The 17865-nt window shown below is 43.3% G+C and overlaps 1 protein-coding gene across 1 annotated transcript; it reads right to left on the minus strand.

Annotated features, from left to right (window-relative positions):
* Nucleotides 1-6146: 6146 nt before the first annotated feature.
* LOC132817305 (C-X-C chemokine receptor type 2-like) lies at nucleotides 6147-11110 on the minus strand. Its single transcript, XM_060827715.1, has 2 exons — nucleotides 11040-11110; nucleotides 6147-7289 (listed from the first exon to the last, which is right to left on the minus strand). Exons 1-2 carry the CDS (start codon nucleotides 11064-11066, stop codon nucleotides 6147-6149), a joined length of 1170 nt encoding a protein of 389 aa, XP_060683698.1. The 5' UTR covers nucleotides 11067-11110.
* Nucleotides 11111-17865: the final 6755 nt, after the last annotated feature.

Here is a 17865-nt window from a genome sequence, read left to right on the forward strand (position 1 = left end):
TGAAAAGTGAAACAGTCTCGTGGAGTCATGCTACTCCTTCCCAATAAATCCTGCTGCTGCTGCTTATCTGCTATCTTGTTCCTGGAGGAGACAAAGTAATAATTGTATTGTATTTTGGTCCATCTGTGTGCATGTCATGTTTGAAGAGATGTAAAATAAGGCTCAGCTGTGTGTATTACCTGCTAAGGATGTAATAGTATTGTTGTACAATATCATTAAAAAGTTTAATAGTGCATGCAGTATGACACTGTGGTTCTCGATGTGATCCATTTATTGAAGCGCATGTTTGTGATGTGGTTTCTTATTTTGGCTGGTCAAACGGTTACATTTTTGGAGCACTGGAAACATATTTATTGCCTCTGTGGCCTTCATCACAATAGCAGGTACTGAATATCTAACCTCTGCCATACCTGCTCTACCAGGATCTCCAGTGTCATCTCAGAGAATATATGAGCTACCTCCCATGGTGCCTACCATCAGTAATGAGATGTTGACTGTCGGTGCACACATTCCACATTTTCAATGAAAGCGCATCTTTGGAAGCTATATATGATGCTTTCAGACATATTTAATATATTGGTATTGCTAATTAGCCTCAAAACTATTGACATTTAAACTGCACAGCACCAATTCATACTTGTTTCACTCTTTACTTAAAATAATCCCTTCTATCTTTGTCTAGAATTTGAAGAAAGGACTTCACAAGCAGTCTTCCATTAATGAATTGTAAAGTGTGGCTTAGAAATGCTTTAATACTGGTGTAATATTTTCATACAATCTTCAAAGGGACTTGATTTAGCTCAGTTGGCTGGACAGTTGGTTAGTAATATTAACAGTGTGGGTTCAATTCCTACAGCTGGCTGATCTTATCATGAATGACCCTCCTTACCTGATGTGATGACCTACTGTCAGTGTCTCTGTCTAATGAGAAAGCAGCCCTAAGGTCTGATAAAACTGAGTATTACCTGGAAAAGTCTTCAAAAGTGAATAGAGGCTCCATTAGACCATGTTTAAAATATAGACATGAAGTGAATTTATTAAATAAACAATGAACAAGCAAATAATCTGACAGTGATGTAATAAGTTATTTACATGAATTATATCATCTAAATGTCCCAGAATGGTAAAATAACAAATGCAGGAATAAGCCATTCAGCCACCTTGAGCATTTTCTATTAACTTAAATGATGGATAATCTGTATCTTAACCCTAATTCCCTGCCCTTCTTTTATATCCATTATCCACAAGCTTTTCAGGGAAGACATTCCCCCATTCCCCCACTCCCGCTATCTGTTCTGAGAAAATCTTGTTTTTTTGATTTCATTCTGAAATGACCTAGCTTAAATGCTGAGAAGTTAGAAAATGCATATGTCCAAAGAGATTTGCATTTGTTCATGAGTCATTTGAGATTATTTTTAATCAGGTATTTGGACATTTTATGACACATGCCTTGACACGTTGGACTTGAACTCAGCCCTTCTGCCTAGAGGTAAAGACACTACCGTGGCACAACAAGAGCTCAGTGAGTCACTTAAAGTTAGCATCCAGTTGGGAAGTCAAATGGTATGTTAGTCTTAGTCGCAATGGAACTTAAGTACCAGGGGAATCATTGCAAACTCTGAGGAAGACAATGTAGACCTGAAAAGGACATAGACAAGTTGAGAGCAGATGAAGTTAAATGAAGAGAAATGGAGTGAGGTAGTTTATTTTGATATAAAGAACAACAAAGGTAGGACAGTAAAAAATAAGGGGTAGAATTTTCAAGGGGTCCAGGAGCAGAGACATATCTATGCACAGATCATTGAAGGTGGCAGGTGGAGAAAGCAATTCGCATTTCCTGGAGTTTATTGAAAGGGACATAAGATATGGGGGAATGACGTTTGTTCAACCTCCAATGGAGTACAATGAGCAGTTCTGGGTGCCACAGTGTAGGAAGGATGAGAATATAAAAGAGATTTACAAGAATGGTTACAGTATAATATTTGGGCCAAGGTGTGTGTGTGTGTATACACGCATGCGTGCGCGCGCTTGTGCACATGCGTATGTGTGTGACTGAGATTGGATAAAACTGGCAGGATGTAGGCAAGGTGATCCTGTGTAACAGCTCTAAGTGAAACAGGTATGGTAAATCAATTGGATTTTTAAACACATTTTCATACGATCTCTCATAAGACGTTGATGGGCAGAATTTAAGCACATGGAAAAGGGAATAGTATATTGACATGAATCGAGAAATCCGAGAGTGGGAATAAATGGATAATTTTCTAAGTGGCAGGCAGTACTATTGTGGTACCACGGGATCAGTTCTTCACCCCAGCTATTCATGATATAACATAAATGATGTGAATGGGGGGACCATTTGCACATTTAAACCAGGGTGAGATTGTGAGTTAGGAAGTAGATGCAAAGAGGCTTCAAGGTGATTTAATCAAGTTGAGTGAATGTGCCTAAATGAAGTTATATACTTCAGTGTGAAGTATGGAAAGGAAATGTATAATTTAAATTGTGATATATTTGGAGTGTAAATGTACAAATGGATCTGGGTGTCCTTGTACACCAGTAATGAAAGAGGGTAAACAGTTTCAGCAAGCAGTTAGGAAGGCAGCTGGTATACTGACATTTATTGCAAGTGGATTGGATTTCATAGGGAGTTCAGTAGAGGTTCATTAGATTAAAGTCAGGGATGGCAAGACTGTTATATGAGCAGATATTGGTTTGCTAACATTTAGAAGGATGAAAGGGAATCTGATTGAAATGTATAAAGTTCTAACAGGGCTGGACAGACTAGAAAGAGGAAGGATGTTTTCCCTGGCTGAAGTTAAAAATCACACAACACCAGTAAACCTGTTGGGCTATAACCTGGCGTTGTGTGATTTTTATCTTTGTCCACCCCAGTCCAACATGGCTTCCCTGGCTGAGGAGGAAACCAGCAGACACAGTCTCAGGATACAGGGCAGACCAATTTAGGACTGCGATGAGGAAAGATTTCTTCACTCAAAAGATAATGGAATTCTCTACCACAAGAGGGTGTGGAAGCCAAGTCAATGAATATATTCAAGAAAGAGATACATTTTTAGATTTTCAAAGGCATCTCGAGGGAAAAGCAGGATTATGACATTGAGATAGAGCATTTGCCACAACCCCGTATTGAATTATGAAACAAGCTTAAAGTGATGGGGCGCCTACTCCTGATCCCAATTTCTATGTTTCTATATAACCTAGAAATGAAAGAAAGCAGTTCTCTCTCATCACTTGCCATAAGCCATTATGTTTAATCAGTGACTAAAAGACTGAACAACTAATTAGTCAACTGCTCCATGTCTTCAACAAAGAACTTGAAATGGTCAGAGAAGTAAGTGGGGAGGCATACCATGGCCAATCCACCTAACTTACACATCTTCGGACTGTGGGAGGAAACAGGAGCATTCAATGGAAACACACACTGACACAGGCAGAATGTACAAACTCCACACAGAATCACCCAAGGCTGGAATCAAATCCATGTCCCCAACGTTGTGAGGCAGCAGTTATAACCATGACATAGGTTAATGAAATTCTAAATTGAATGTTATTCCAGTAGGCTGAGACACTATTGAGTATTCTTGGCATGTTAATGCAAAATAAGTTCAAGGTCAGAAAAACTGACCTACCTGAAAGATTCTGAGAACTTCAATCCCAAATTTTAACCAGCCAACGGGAATCTGTATTTTTTCCACCCCTCCCTCCCAGCGCCAGTCAAATGAAGATTCCCTCATCTATGCTTCTAAAAGTTCAGGGAAGATTTAGAAAATTCTGCCTGAATCCTTGTAATTAAATTAGCAGGGTCAACATTCCTTGAAGGCCTTTGAAAGTTGCAATGCACCAGCCTGAGTGAAAGTAACTTTTATGTTTTCGTTATTGACCCATTTGCATGACATCATTTCGAGTTCACCCTTTGTCTGGGCCTTGTCCCTATACTTGTGGGAGATGGAATACAGCTCCACTTCTGACCACCAACACACTGGAGCCTTCCACGACTGTTGGAAAAGCACTAAGAAGTCAAGGTAAGAAATTTTTGTACACTGCGATATTCAAATATTTTTAAAATGAAGGGACTCCCATTTAACGTCGACATGAGGAGGTTGTTAGCCTTTGGAATTCTCTACCACAAAGAATGGTGGAGGATGGGTCATTGAAAATATTCGAAGTGGACTTTGATTTTTGATTGACAGGCGAATCAAGTATTATGGGACAGACACGCAGTGGAGTGAAGGCCGCAAGTAGGAGATTATCTTGTTGAATGGTGAAGCAGACATGAGAGGATGAATGATTTATCCCTGCTCCTGTTTCTTATGTTCGTACTACTTACTGCCCTTTTAATTCATGCAGATAAGAAATGCTGAGACCAGATGAGGAATGAGTTAATAGTATGTTGGATGTTGTAGGTTACAGAGGAACATAGATAAGCAGCAGAGCTGGGCTGAGGTGGGTAAATGGAGTTTAATGTAGAAAAGTGTGAGATGATCACTTTCGAAGGAGTCACAGGAATGCAGAGTAATGGTAAGATTCTTGGTGGTGTATTGAGAAGAGGGATCTTGGTGTCCAGGTACATAGATCCTTGAAACTTGCTGCCCAGGTTGATAGGGTTGTTAAGGCATACGGGTGTTAGCTTTTATTGGTAGAGGGATTGAGTTTTGAAACCATGAGGTCATGCTGCAGCTGTACAAGACGCTGGTGCGGCTGCACTTAAAGTCATAAAGTATTACAGATGCACAGCATGGAAACAGACCCATCAGTCCAACCTGTCCATGCCAACCAGCTATCCCAACCCAATCTAGTCCCACCTGCCAGCACCGGGCCCATATCCCACCAAACCCTTCCTATTCATATATCCATCCAGATGCCTTTTAAATGTTGCAATTATACCAGCTTCCACCACTTCCTCTGGCAGCTCATTCCATATACTTACTACCCTCTGCATGAAAAGTTGCCCCTTAGGTCTCTTTTAGATCTTTCCCCTCTCACCCTAAACCTATGCCCTCTAGTTCTGGACTCCCTCACCACAGGGAAGAGACTTTGTCTATTTATCCTATGCATACCCCTCATGATTTTATAGATCTCTGTAAGGCCACCCCACAGCCTCCGACACTCCAGGGAAAATAGATAATTGCGTGCAGTTCTGGTCACCGCATTATAGGAAGGATGTGGAAGCTTTGAAAAGGGTTCAGAGAAGATTTATTCTGATGCTGCCTGGTATGGAGGGAAGGTCTGTGAGGAAAGAGTAAGGGACTTGAGGCTGTTTTCATGAGAGAGAAGGTTGAGAGGTGACTTAATTGAGACATATAAGATAATCAGAGGGTTAGATAAGGTGGACAGTGAAAGCCTTTTTCCTCAGATGGTGGAGGCTAGCATGAGGCAACATAACTTGATATTGAGGAGTGATAGATATAGGACAGATGTTAGAGGTAGTTTCTTTAGAGTAGTAGAGGTATGGAACGCACTGCCTGCAACAGTAGTAGCTCACCAACTTTAAGGGTGTTTAAATAGTCATTGGATAAACATATGGATGAGAATGGAATAGTGTAGGTTAGATAGGCTTCAGATTGATTTCATAGGTTGGCATAACATCGAGGGCCAAAGGGCCTATACTGAACTGTAATGTTTTATGCTCTAGTACAGGCATTGTGCTTTTGAAACCTTTTCTTTTGTTTGACTTAGTTCTGTCTTTGTGCACTTTGATAAAACTGACTCAAGTTATTGTCAAAAGAAAGACCAGCTCAAGGAGATGTTCATTTCACAGGATTGTTTTAGACTGACCATAGTTATATTAATTCCATTACATGCCATGCAAATGAAGCAATTGTTCCTTATCACGATTCTGTGACTAAGGAATGTGGGTATCTTTGGTAGCAAAGCAGTCATTGTTCAGAGTTAGCAATCAGCTCATTATCCAACCAATAATATGGATGTCCCTCATTATCAAGTTTAGGAAACTAATTGGATCCGAATGAATACTCCTCATATCAAGCTTTCAGACAATTGCGTGTTACATCTCATCGCACCATCATTGACCCATCTCATTGACTCATCAATACATCTCAAAACTCCATAATTACTGTATTCAGAACTGAAATCTCTAAACCATTCTTACTCAATCGTTTAGTTCTTTAAAACTTTATTTCATGTTTATTATCTGCTGTCTTGCTGGCTGACCTGATATTTTCATCAGAAGCAATGTGCATACTAGTTGAGATTAATCCAGATTCAGTGATTGAAGATACAGATCTCCTGTACTTTGGCATAATTGTTTGCTTAATGATCCTTTTCTTGACAAAGACTTTCAACAGGTTCCTCCTGAATTTCACTCCGATGAATGCATATAAGATTGGATTAATACAACTGTGCAGGATACCCAAACTTTGAGTTGCAGACAGAGCTCTGTCAATATGATTGCGCCGGTCACAAGTTTCAGTAATGAGTTTGCTTCTCATCAGTGTATCAACGAGCACAGTTATATTGTACGGCAGCCAACAAATTACAAAGGACAGCACCACGGCAATAATGATCTTCATAGCTTTCTGTTTCTGGAATCCCTTTGTTTGACACAGTTTCAGGATCATTACACTGTAACAGAAAATCATGGCAGCCAATGGGATCAGAAACCCAACAAAATGCTGCAAAAGCCTTGTGGCTATTCTCCATGTTTCAGCTGATTCACCTTCGAGTAACTCATAACACATGACTCGACCAGAATGAATATATTCGCCCTTATACAAAACTGGTAAAGACAGAGCAATAGACACTAACCAAACAGCGGCAACAATCAGCTTAATTAGAAAAGGTTTCTTTTGCTTGCGGGCCTGTGTAGCGTAGACAATGGACAAATAACGATTGATACTAATGCAAACCAGAAACAGAATCCCACTGTAGAAGTTAACCTCCTGTAACATGCTGATAATTTTACACATGGCATCACCAAACACCCAGCCGGATACAGCATCTGCAATCCAAAAAGGCAAGGTCATGGCAAAGAGCAGGTCAGCCACTGCCAGATGAAGCAGGTAGATGTCTGTGGATGATATGGTCCGTCGATTATAAAGTAGGACAATCATTACAATTATATTCCCTGTCACAGCGAGGAAGCATACCAGGCTATAGATAACAGCCAGAATCGTGTTGATTGACTCATTCACGACAGAAGTACAGGGTGACATGTCTGGATCAAAAACGTAATCATAGGAAATGGTATAATCTTCAAATATATCACTCAAGTTAAAATCCTCCAAATCAAATGTCTTCACGTCCATTTCCTGAAAGAAAAAGAGTAGATTGGGTAATGAGACAAATCATGGCAGCCAGTGGGATCAGAAACCCAACAAAATGCTGCAAAAGCCTTGTGGTTATTCTCCATGTTTCAGCTGATTCACCTTCGAGTGAAAGTATGTTGTCAAATTTGTATTGTTATAGCATGTATGTTGTGAAGATGATATCTCCTCATTTTTCTGTATTTTCAATTGTGGCTGAAATTGCAAGTGCTGTTTACTTGCTGCAAGTGTTGTTTGATCAACGAGTGAGGGGAAGTCACTGCAGACAGGTTATTAACAACCTGGCCTGCACCTAGGGTTTTAAAGAAAGTGACTGTAGAGATACTAAATTAATATTTTGCATCAGTATTTACTGTGGAAAAGGATATGGAAGATATAGACTGTAGTGAAATAGATGGGAACTATAGACCGGTGAGCCTGACTTCAGTGGTGGGCAAGTCGTTGGAGGGAATCCTGAGGGACAGGATGTACATGTATTTGGAAAGACAAGGACTGATTCGGGATAGTCAACATGGCTTTGTGCATGGGAAATCATGTCTCACAAACCTGATTGAGTTTTTGAAGAAGTAACAAAGAAGTTTGATGAGGGCAGAGCAGTAGATTTGATCTATATGGACTTCAATAAGGCGTTCGACAAGGCTCCCCATGGGAGACTGATTAGCAAGGTTAGATCTCATGGAATACAGGGAGAATTAGCCATTTGGAAACAGAACTGGTTCAAAGGTAGAAGACAGAGGGTGGTGGTGGAGGGTTGGTTTTCAGACTGGAGGCCTGTGACCAATGGAATGTCACAAGGATCGGTGCTGGGCCCTCTACTTTTTGTCATTTATATAAATGATATGGATGCAAGCATAAGAGGTACAGTTAGTAAGTTTGCAGATGACACCAAAATTGGAGGTGTAGTGGACAGCGAAGAGGGTTACCTCAGATTACAACAGGATGTGGACCAGATGGGCCAATGGACTGAAAAGTGGCAGATGGAGTTTAATTCAGATAAATGCGAGGTGCTACATTTTGGGAAAGCAAATCTTAGCAGGACTTATACACTTAATGGTAAGGTCTTAGGGAGTGTTGCTGAACAAAGAGACCTTGGAGTGCAGGTTCATAGCTCCTTGAAAGTGGAGTCACAGGTAGATAGGATAGTGAAGAAGGCGTTTGGTATGCTTTCTTTTATTGGTCAGTATTGAGTACAGGAGTTGGGAGGTTATGTTGTGGCTGTACAGGACATTGGTTAGGCCACTGTTGGAATATTGTGTGCAATTCTGGTCTCCTTCCTATCGGAAAGATGTTGTGAAACTTGAAAGGGTTCAGAAAAGACTTACAAGGATGTTGTCAGGGTTGGAGGATCTGAGCTATAGGGAGAGGCTAATCAGGCTGGGGCTGTTTTCCCTGGAGCATCGGAGGCTGAGGGGTGACCTTATAGAGGTTCACAAAATTATGAGGGGCATGGATAGGGTGGATAGGCAAAGTCTTTTTCCCTGGGGTCAGGGAGTCCAGATCTAGAGGGCATAGGTTTAGGGTGAGAGGGGAAAGATATAAAAGAGACCTAAGGGGCAACTTTTTCATACAGAGGGTAGTACGTGTATGGAATGAGCTGCCAGAGGATGTGGTGGAGGCTGGTACAATTGCAACATTTAAGAGGTATTTGGATGGGTATATGAATAGGAAGGGTTTGGAGGGATGTGGGCCGGGTGCTGGCAGATGGGATTAGATTGGGTTGGGATGTCTGGTCGGCGTGGATGGGTAGGACCAAAGGGTCTGTTTCCGTGCTGTACATCTCTATGACTCTATGACTCTATAGTGGAGGCTTTGGTCAGAATATTCCATCGTTCACTTTGAAAAGTGCTAATCATAGAATCATAAAATTTCACAGTATAGAAGGAAGTCATTCAACCGATTGTGTCTGTCCCAGCTCTCGACAGAGCTATCCAATTCATGCCAATCTCCGGTTGTATTTCTGTAGTCCTTTTAACTTTATGTTTTTCAAATATATATTCTGCCCTCTTTTGAAACCTCTGATGAAATCTGCCTCCACCACTCCAAGGCAATGTGTTCCAAATCCTAAAAACTTTCTGATTAAAGAAGTTTCTCTTCTATTCCCTCCTAGCTCTCTTCCTGCCAGCTTTGAAATATGCTGTCCCTGTTCAAGAAGAGTTCACGGTATTATCTCAGTAATGTCTTCACATGGATTGAAGATTAGTCACTGCACATGAGACAACAGTTGGGATTAATAGGATTTTTCATGTTGGACAGATGGAACTAGTGTAGAGTCACAAGGATCAGTCCTGGGACCTCAGTTATTTACGATCTATATTAATGACTTGGAAGGGGCAAAGTATAATGTATTTCAGTACTGTTCTGAAAAGGGGTCACTGGACACAAAACATTAATTCTGCTTCCTCTTCACAGAAGCTGCCAGACTTGCTGAGTTTTTCCAGCAATTTCTGTTTCTGTTTCTGCTCATCTATCCTCAATTTCATTTTCCAACTTTCTAAAATCTCTCCTCTCTGGTTACTGATCCTCCTTTTGATGCTATTCAAGGTGGATTTGTGACCAAATGGAAAATGGTCACAGAGAGAAGGCTACGTAGGCCAAAACATTGCTCCAAATGGGTACTGCCCTTCCTCGCAGCCTTTACATTTCACATCCAAACTGACTAGAATGCGCCTGGATAGGTGCTTGAGCTAAAACAGAGATATATTTCTATGGTTAAACTAACAAAGAAATTCTGAACTGAAAATGTGTTGCTGGAAAAGCGCAGCAGATCAGGCAGCATCCAAGGAGCAGGAGAATCGACGTTTTGGGCATGAGCCCTTCTTCAGGAATGAGGAAAATGTGCCAAGCAGGCTAAGATAAAAGGTAGGGAGGAGGGACTTGGGGGAGGGGCGTTGGAAATGCGGTAGGTGGAAGGAGGTTAAGGTAAGGGTGGTAGACCAGAGCGGGGGTGGGAGTGGAGAGGTCAGGAAGAAAATTGCAGGTTAGGAAGGTGGTGCTGAGTTCGAGGGTTGGGACTGAGACAAGGTGGGGGGAGGGGAAATGAGGAAACTGGAGAAATCCGAAAAAACCACTCCCTCCGTGACTCTCTCATCAGGTCCACACCCCCCACCAACCCAACCTCCACTCCCGGCACCTTCCCCTGCAACCGCAAGAAATGCAAAACTTGTGCCCACACCTCCCCCCTTACTTCCCTCCAAGGCCCCAAGGGATCCTTCCATATCCGCCACAAATTCACCTGCACCTCCACACACATCATCTATTGCATCCACTGCACCCGATGTGGCCTCCTCTATATTGGGGAGACGGGCCACCTACTTGCGGAACGCTTCAGAGAACACCTCTGGGACACCCGGACCAACCAACCCAACCACCCCGTGGCTCAACACTTTAACTCTCCCTCCCACTCCACCGAGGACATGCAGGTCCTTGGACTCCTCCACCGGCAGAACATAACAACACGAGGAAGAGCGCCTCATCTTCCGCCTGGGAACCCTCCAACCACAAGGGATGAACTCAGATTTCTCCAGTTTCCTCATTTCCCCTCCCCCCACCTTGTCTCAGTCCCAACCCTCGAACTCAGCACCATCTTCCTAACCTGCAATCTTCTTCCTGACCTCTCCGCCCCCACCCCCACTCCAGACTATCACCCTCACCTTAACCTCCTTCCACCTATCGCATTTCCAACACCCCTCCCCCAAGTCCCTCCTCCCTACCTTTATCTTAGCCTGCTTGGCACACCTTCCTCATTCCTGAAGAAGGGCTCATGCCCAAAACGTCAATTTTCCTGCTCCTTGGATGCTGTCAGACCTGCTGCGCTTTTCCAGCAACACACTTTCCAACTCTGATCTCCAGCATCTGCAGTCCTCACTTTCTCCAAAGAAATTCTGAAGCAAAGCATCAGCTGCTTGGAATCTACTTTGAAGTCAAATGCACAGAGAGGTATTTTTTCAGTACTTTAGTAGTAGCCATCTCAACATGAAGTCAATAACAATATCATCCTTTTAGCACAAAAAATAAATCTATTTTAAAAGCTGTCAAAAGTATTATACTGTTACAGCCAGCAGGAACTTCAATACAGAAAATGGATCATATAACCTCCAACTGGAATTTTTGACTGGATAGTTGAAGCATTCACCATTAATTGTGACCTGTTTCACCAGAGATGAATTAAGAGGTCTGTCCAAATTAAATCTTTTGTGGGTTCTAGAAGAGCAGGAATTGTCTTCTGGTGCTAACAAACAAGCTGCCATTCTAGGTCTGAAAATAAAAAATGTTGGAGATCACAGCAAATCAGGCAGCATCCATGGAGAAAAAGCAAGCTAAGGTTTTGGTTCTAGATGACTCATCATCAGAGCTGATATGAATTGTGGAGGGGACCCATCCTAGATCTCTCGTTCTCCATGTTTGCAATAATTTCATCATCCCATGCATCTCACCTTGCTGATGACTACCCCAATGCAATCTTGACACCTCAGTCCAGCTGCATCAGAACATCTCCTATCTACTCCTCCAACAATCCCAGTCACCCACCAAAAGCCCCTCTCCCCACTCCTAACACCTGATTTTGTATAACACCACGCAAAGCGTACCAAACATAGGCCCACGTGAAATCTCTTACCCACCTGGATCTCTCTTGTCTCCATACCACAGGATAAAAGCATCCCACTCTCCTTGAGGTCTGCGCTGGTGTCAGCCTAGATTTTTGTGCTCAAGACTGTATTGTGGAATGTAAACCCACATCTTTCTGTCTCAGAGACAAGTGTGCTGTGCCATAGCTGATAGATGGAATTATACTCCTGTCTTTATGTCTCCTTTGTAAGAAGCATTGAGATATCTGCTCATTTTGTAAATACAGTTGTAAGATTTTCAAATATGCAAATTGAACAGCTGCAAAATAATACCTCCATACCTTCTTAAAAGATGTTTTATTTTTCCAGTCTTTAGGCTTCTACACAAGGTTTCTTGACCAGGCTGTGTGGCATGTAGAAAAATGGCAATTCAATGACTACTTTGACACTCAGCGACATGAAGTACAGCTTTATATCTCAACTGAGTGAGAGCACTGTCTAATGTATGTCCTGTCAAATATGTGGTCTAGATATTTTGCAAAGCAATGGGAAGAGTGTTGTAATGCATTTAGTAATTTTAAGGCAATGTGCACAATGTCTGCAAGAAGTGATGCAAGGATAAAAATATGCAAAACTTAGTATGGAGCCAAAAATGTCACAATCAGGATGTCTCTGATCTTGCATGTGTTGCAGGGGTAGAATTATGATTGATAGTTTATCTAGCATATTTTCTCACCGAATTCCCACCTCAACTGAATTTAGCATTTGGGAATCATGCATGTATAACACTGATGTTTTAGTTGTGGTTCTAATTATTTAGATTTAGATTTTTAGACTTAGATTCTTTTTAGATTTAGAGCTTATTGTCATGTGTACTCAAGTACACATGATACATACCTAGGTGCAAAACCCTCAGGTACAAAGTAGTAAGCAAAATGGGCTGCACAGTGGCTCAGTGGTTAGCACTGCTACCTCACAGCACCAGAGACCCGAATTCAATTCCCGCCTCAGGCGACTGTCTGTGTGGAGATGCACATTCTCCCTGTGTCTGTGCGGATTTCCTCCCACAATCCAAAAATGAGCAGGTTAGGTGAATTGACCATGCTAAATTGCCTGTCGTGCTAGGTGAAGGGTTAAATGTCGGGGGATGGGTCTGGGTGGGTTGCTTTTTCGAGGGTCGGTGTGGATTTGTTGGGCCAAAGGGCTTGTTTCCACACGGTAAGGAATCATCTAAAAAATGAGAATTAAAAAGTTAAGCATTACTTCATAGAGTAGCAGAGAAATAAGGTAATAGTTAACATTAAAATCTTTTGTAGTTTACGCGAGGAAAATAAAGGAATAAGTTAAAAGTTTCAACAGACTTTGATGAGTCCCCTGTTTATTTCATTCTCTGGGAGACCTCAGCTACCTATTCTCAAAGCAGCTGCCGCCCACAGATACTGTTGCTGCTGCTGAAACTGCAGCCTCTCCAATCTCCTCCAGTGTCTTGGAAACATGCCCAGGCAGGATACACTCGCACACTAAGCCAAGACACCACCATGAGCTGCCAAGAGATAAGGCCAAGAACCATCACAAGCTGCTGAGAGACCAGACTGAGACCCACCACAAGCTGCTGGGAGACCAGGCTCAGACCCACCACAAGCTGCTGAGAGACCAGGCTGAGACCCACCACAAGCTGCTGAGAGACCAGACTGAGACCCACCACAAGCTGCTGGGAGACCAGGCTCAGACCCACCACAAGCTGCTGGGAGACCAGACTGAGACCCACCACAAGCTGCTGAGAGACCAGGCTGAGACCCACCACAAGCTGCTGAGAGACCAGGCTCAGACCCACCACAAGCTGCTGAGAGACCAGGCTGAGACCCACCACAAGCTGCTGAGAGACCAGGCTGAGACCCACCACAAGCTGCTGAGTGACCAGGCTGAGACCCACCACAAGCTGCTGAGTGACCAGGCTGAGACCCACCACAAGCTGCTGAGTGACCAGGCTGAGACCCATCACAAGCTGCTGAGAGACCAGGCTGAGACCCATCACAAGCTGTTGAGAGACCAGGCTGAGACCTACCACATGCTGCTGAGTGACCAGGCTGAGACCTACCACATGCTGCTGAGAGATCAGACTCAGACCCAGCACAAGCTGCAGAGAGACCAGACTCAGACCCACCACAAGCTGCTGAGAGACCAGGCTGAGACCCAGCACAAGCTGCTAATAAACCAGACTGAGACTTACCACAAGTTGCTGGGAGGCCACAATGAGACCTGTGACAAGCTACTGAGAGAACAGGCTGTGACCCACCGATTGGGATTTGAAACTTTGGTGGAGAAAACACCAAAAAGTGGGAAGATAATGAAGGAAATGAGATGTTCAGTCTGTTTTATCAAGTTTATTCAAAGCTGAGAAAGACAGATCACAAATCCTATTGAGTTCTTTGAGGATGTTACTAGACAAGTTGATGATGGTCGAGTGGTGGATACGGTGTATGTGGACTTCAGCTAGGCATTTGATAAGGTCCCCCATGATAGGCTCGTTCAGAAGGTCAGGAGGAAGGGGATACAGAATTGGCTGGTCGACAGAAGACAGCGAGTGGTAGTATAAGGAAAGTATTCTGCCTGGATGTCAGTGGTGAGTGGTGTTCCACAGGGCTCTGTTCTTGGGCCTCTTTGTAGTTTTTATTAATGACTTGGATGAGGAGATTGAAGGATGGATTAGCAAGTTTGCAGACGACACAAAGGTTGGAGGTGTCGTTGACAGTATAGAGGGCTGTTTTAGATTAGATTACTTACATTGTGGAAACAGGCTCTTTGGCCCAACAAGTCCTCATCGACCCGCCAAAGCGCAGCCCAACCAGACCCCGACATTTAACCCTTACCTAACTTTACGGGCAATTTAGCATGGCCAATTCACCTGACCTGCACATCTTTGGACTGGGATGAAGGAGGAAACCCGGAGGAAACCCACACAGACACGAGGAGAATAAGCAAACTCCACACAGTCAGTCACCTGAAGCAGGAATTGAACCCAGGTCTCTGGCGCTGTGAGGCAGCAGTGCTAACCACTGTGCCACCGTGCCGTGTTGTAGGCTGCAGTGTGACATTGACAGGATGCAGAGATGGGCTGAGAGGTGGCAGATGGAGTTCAATCTGGATAAATGCAAAGTGATGCATTTTGGAAGGTCGAACTTGAAAGTTGAGTACAGGATTAAAGACAAGATTCTTGGCAGTGTGGAGGAACAGCGGGATCTTGGGGTGCAGGTACATAGATCCCTTAAAATTGCCACCCAAGTGGACAGGGTTGTTAAGGAAGCATATGGTGTTTTGGCTTTCATTAAAGGGGGGATTGAGTTTAAGAGCCATGAGATCTTGTTGCAGCTGTATAAAACTTTGGTTCGACTGCACTTGGAATACTGTGTCCAGTTCTGGTCATCCTATTATAGGAAAGATGTGGATGCTTTGGAGAGGGTTCAGAGGAGGTTTACCAGGATGCTGCCTGGAATGGAGGGCTTATCTTACGAAGAGAGGTTGACTGAGCTCGGACTTTTTTGATTGGAAAAAAGAAGGAGGAGAGGGGACCTAATGGAGGTGTACAAAATAATGAGAGGCATAGATAGAGTTGATAGCCAGAAACTTTTTCCCAGGGCAGAAATTGTTAACACAAGGGGTCATAGTTTGAAGCTGTTTGGCAGAAAGTATAGAGGAGATGTCAGAGGCGGGTTCTTTACACAGAGAGCTGTGAGAGCATGGAATGTGTTGCCAGCAGCAGTTGTGGAAGCGAGGTCATTGGGGATATTTAAGGGGCTGTTGGACATGCATATAGTCACAGAAATTTGAGGGTTCGTCCATTAGGTTTACCTTACTTGAGGATCAGTGGTCGGCACAACATCGTGGGCTGAAAGGCCTGTTCTGTGCTGTACTTTTTTATGTTCTGTGTTCTATTAATTTGTAAGGGAATCTGTAGATATTTGGAAAATGCAGCAAAGTGGAGTTGAGGATTATCAGGTTCAGCTATAATCTCGATGAATGCCAGGGCAGACGCAGTGAGCTGAATGGCCTATTTCTGTTCTATACCTTCTGGTCTTATAGTCTTCTTCATCCAAGTCATTAATATATTTATTGTAAATAATTGTGATCCCTGTGACACACCATTAGTTATAGATTGCCATCCTGAAAAGCCTCCCCACCACCTCTATCACAACTTTGTCTTCTATTAAATTGGGGGCATTGGCCTCGTGATATTGTTGCGAGACAATTAATTCAGCGACGAAGAGTGTGGTGCTGGAAAAGCACAGCCAGTCAGGCAGCATCTGAGGAGCAGGAGAATCGATGTTTCGAGCATGAGCTTTAATCCAGAGACTCGGGTAATATTGTGGGGATCTGGGTTCAAGTCCCACCATGGCAGATGGTGGAATTTGAATTCAGTTTTTAAAAATGTGTAATTAAGACTCCAAGGATAATCCTGACACCATTGTTGATTGTCAGGAGAGACCCATCTGGTTTACTAATGTCCTTTTAGGGAAGGAAACTGCTATAATTACCTGGTCTGGCCTGCGTCTGACTCTAGACCCACAGCAACGTGGTTGACTCTTAACTGCCCTCTGGGTAATTAGGGATGGGTAATAAATGATGGCCTTGCCAGCAATCTTCATATCCTGAGAATGAATTTTTAAAACGCTAGCCAATCCTCTGTCCATGCTAACAAATTGCTCCAAAACTGTAGGTTTTTATTAAGACCATAAGACATAGGAGTGGAAGTAAGGCTACTCGGCCCATCGAGTCCACTCTGCCATTCAATCGTGGCTGATGGGCATTTCAACTCCACTTACCCGCATTCTCCCTGTAGCCCTTAATTCCTTGTGACATCAAGAATCTATCAATCTCTGCCTTGAAGTCATTTAGCATCCCGGCCTCCACTGCACTCTGCGGCAATGAATCCCACAGGCCCACCACTCTCTGGCTGAAGAAATGTCTTCGCATTTCTGTTCTGAATTGATAGAAATCCTTAAATCTAATTTTAAGGCTGTGCCCACGGGTCCTAGTCTCCCCGCCTAACGGAAACAATTTCTTAGCATCCACCCTTTCCAAGCCATGCATTATCTTGTTAGTTTCTATTAGATCTCCCCTTAACCTTCTAAACTCCAATGAGTACAATCCCAGGATCCTCAGCTGTTCTCGTATGTTAGACCTACCATTCCAGGGATCATCCGTGTGAATCTCCACTGGACACGCTCCAGTTCCAGTATGTCCTTCCTGAGGTGTGGGGACCAAAACTGGACACAGTACTCCAAATGGGCCTAACCAGAGCTTTATAAAGTCTCAGTAGCACATCGCTGCTTTTATATTCCAACCCTCTTGAGATAAATGACAACATTGCATTCGCTTTCTTAATCATGGATTCAACCTGGATGTTACCTTTAGATAATCCTCGACTAGCACTCCCAGATCCCTTTGTACTTTGGCTTTATGAATTTTCTCACCGTTTAGAAAGTAGTCAATGCTTTAATTCTTTTTCCCAAAGTGCAAGACCTTGCATTTGCTCACATTGAACTTCATCAGCCATTTCCTGGACCCAAACTGTCTAGATCCTTCTGCAGCCTCCCCACTTCCTCAGTACTATCTGCCTGTCCACCTATCTTCATATCATCGGCAAACTTCGCTAGAATGCCCCCAGTCCCTTCATCCAGATCATTAATATATAACGTGAACAGCTGTGGCCCCAACACTGAACCCTGCGGGACACCGCTTGTCACCGGCTGCTATTCCGAAAAAGAACCTTTTATTCCAATTCTCTGCCTTCTGTCAGACAGCCAATCCCCAATCCATGCCAGTAACTCACCTCGAACACCATGGGCGCTCACCTTACTCAGCAGCCTCCCATGTGGCACCTTATCAAAGGCCTTTTGGAAGTCTAGATAGACCACATCCACTGGGTTTCCCTGGTCTAACCTACTTGTCACCTCTTCAAAGAATCCTAACAGGTTTGTCAGGCACGACCTCCCCTT

This window comes from Hemiscyllium ocellatum, chromosome 7 (genome assembly GCF_020745735.1).
Source record: "Hemiscyllium ocellatum isolate sHemOce1 chromosome 7, sHemOce1.pat.X.cur, whole genome shotgun sequence".
Taxonomy (NCBI): Eukaryota; Metazoa; Chordata; class Chondrichthyes; order Orectolobiformes; family Hemiscylliidae; genus Hemiscyllium; species Hemiscyllium ocellatum.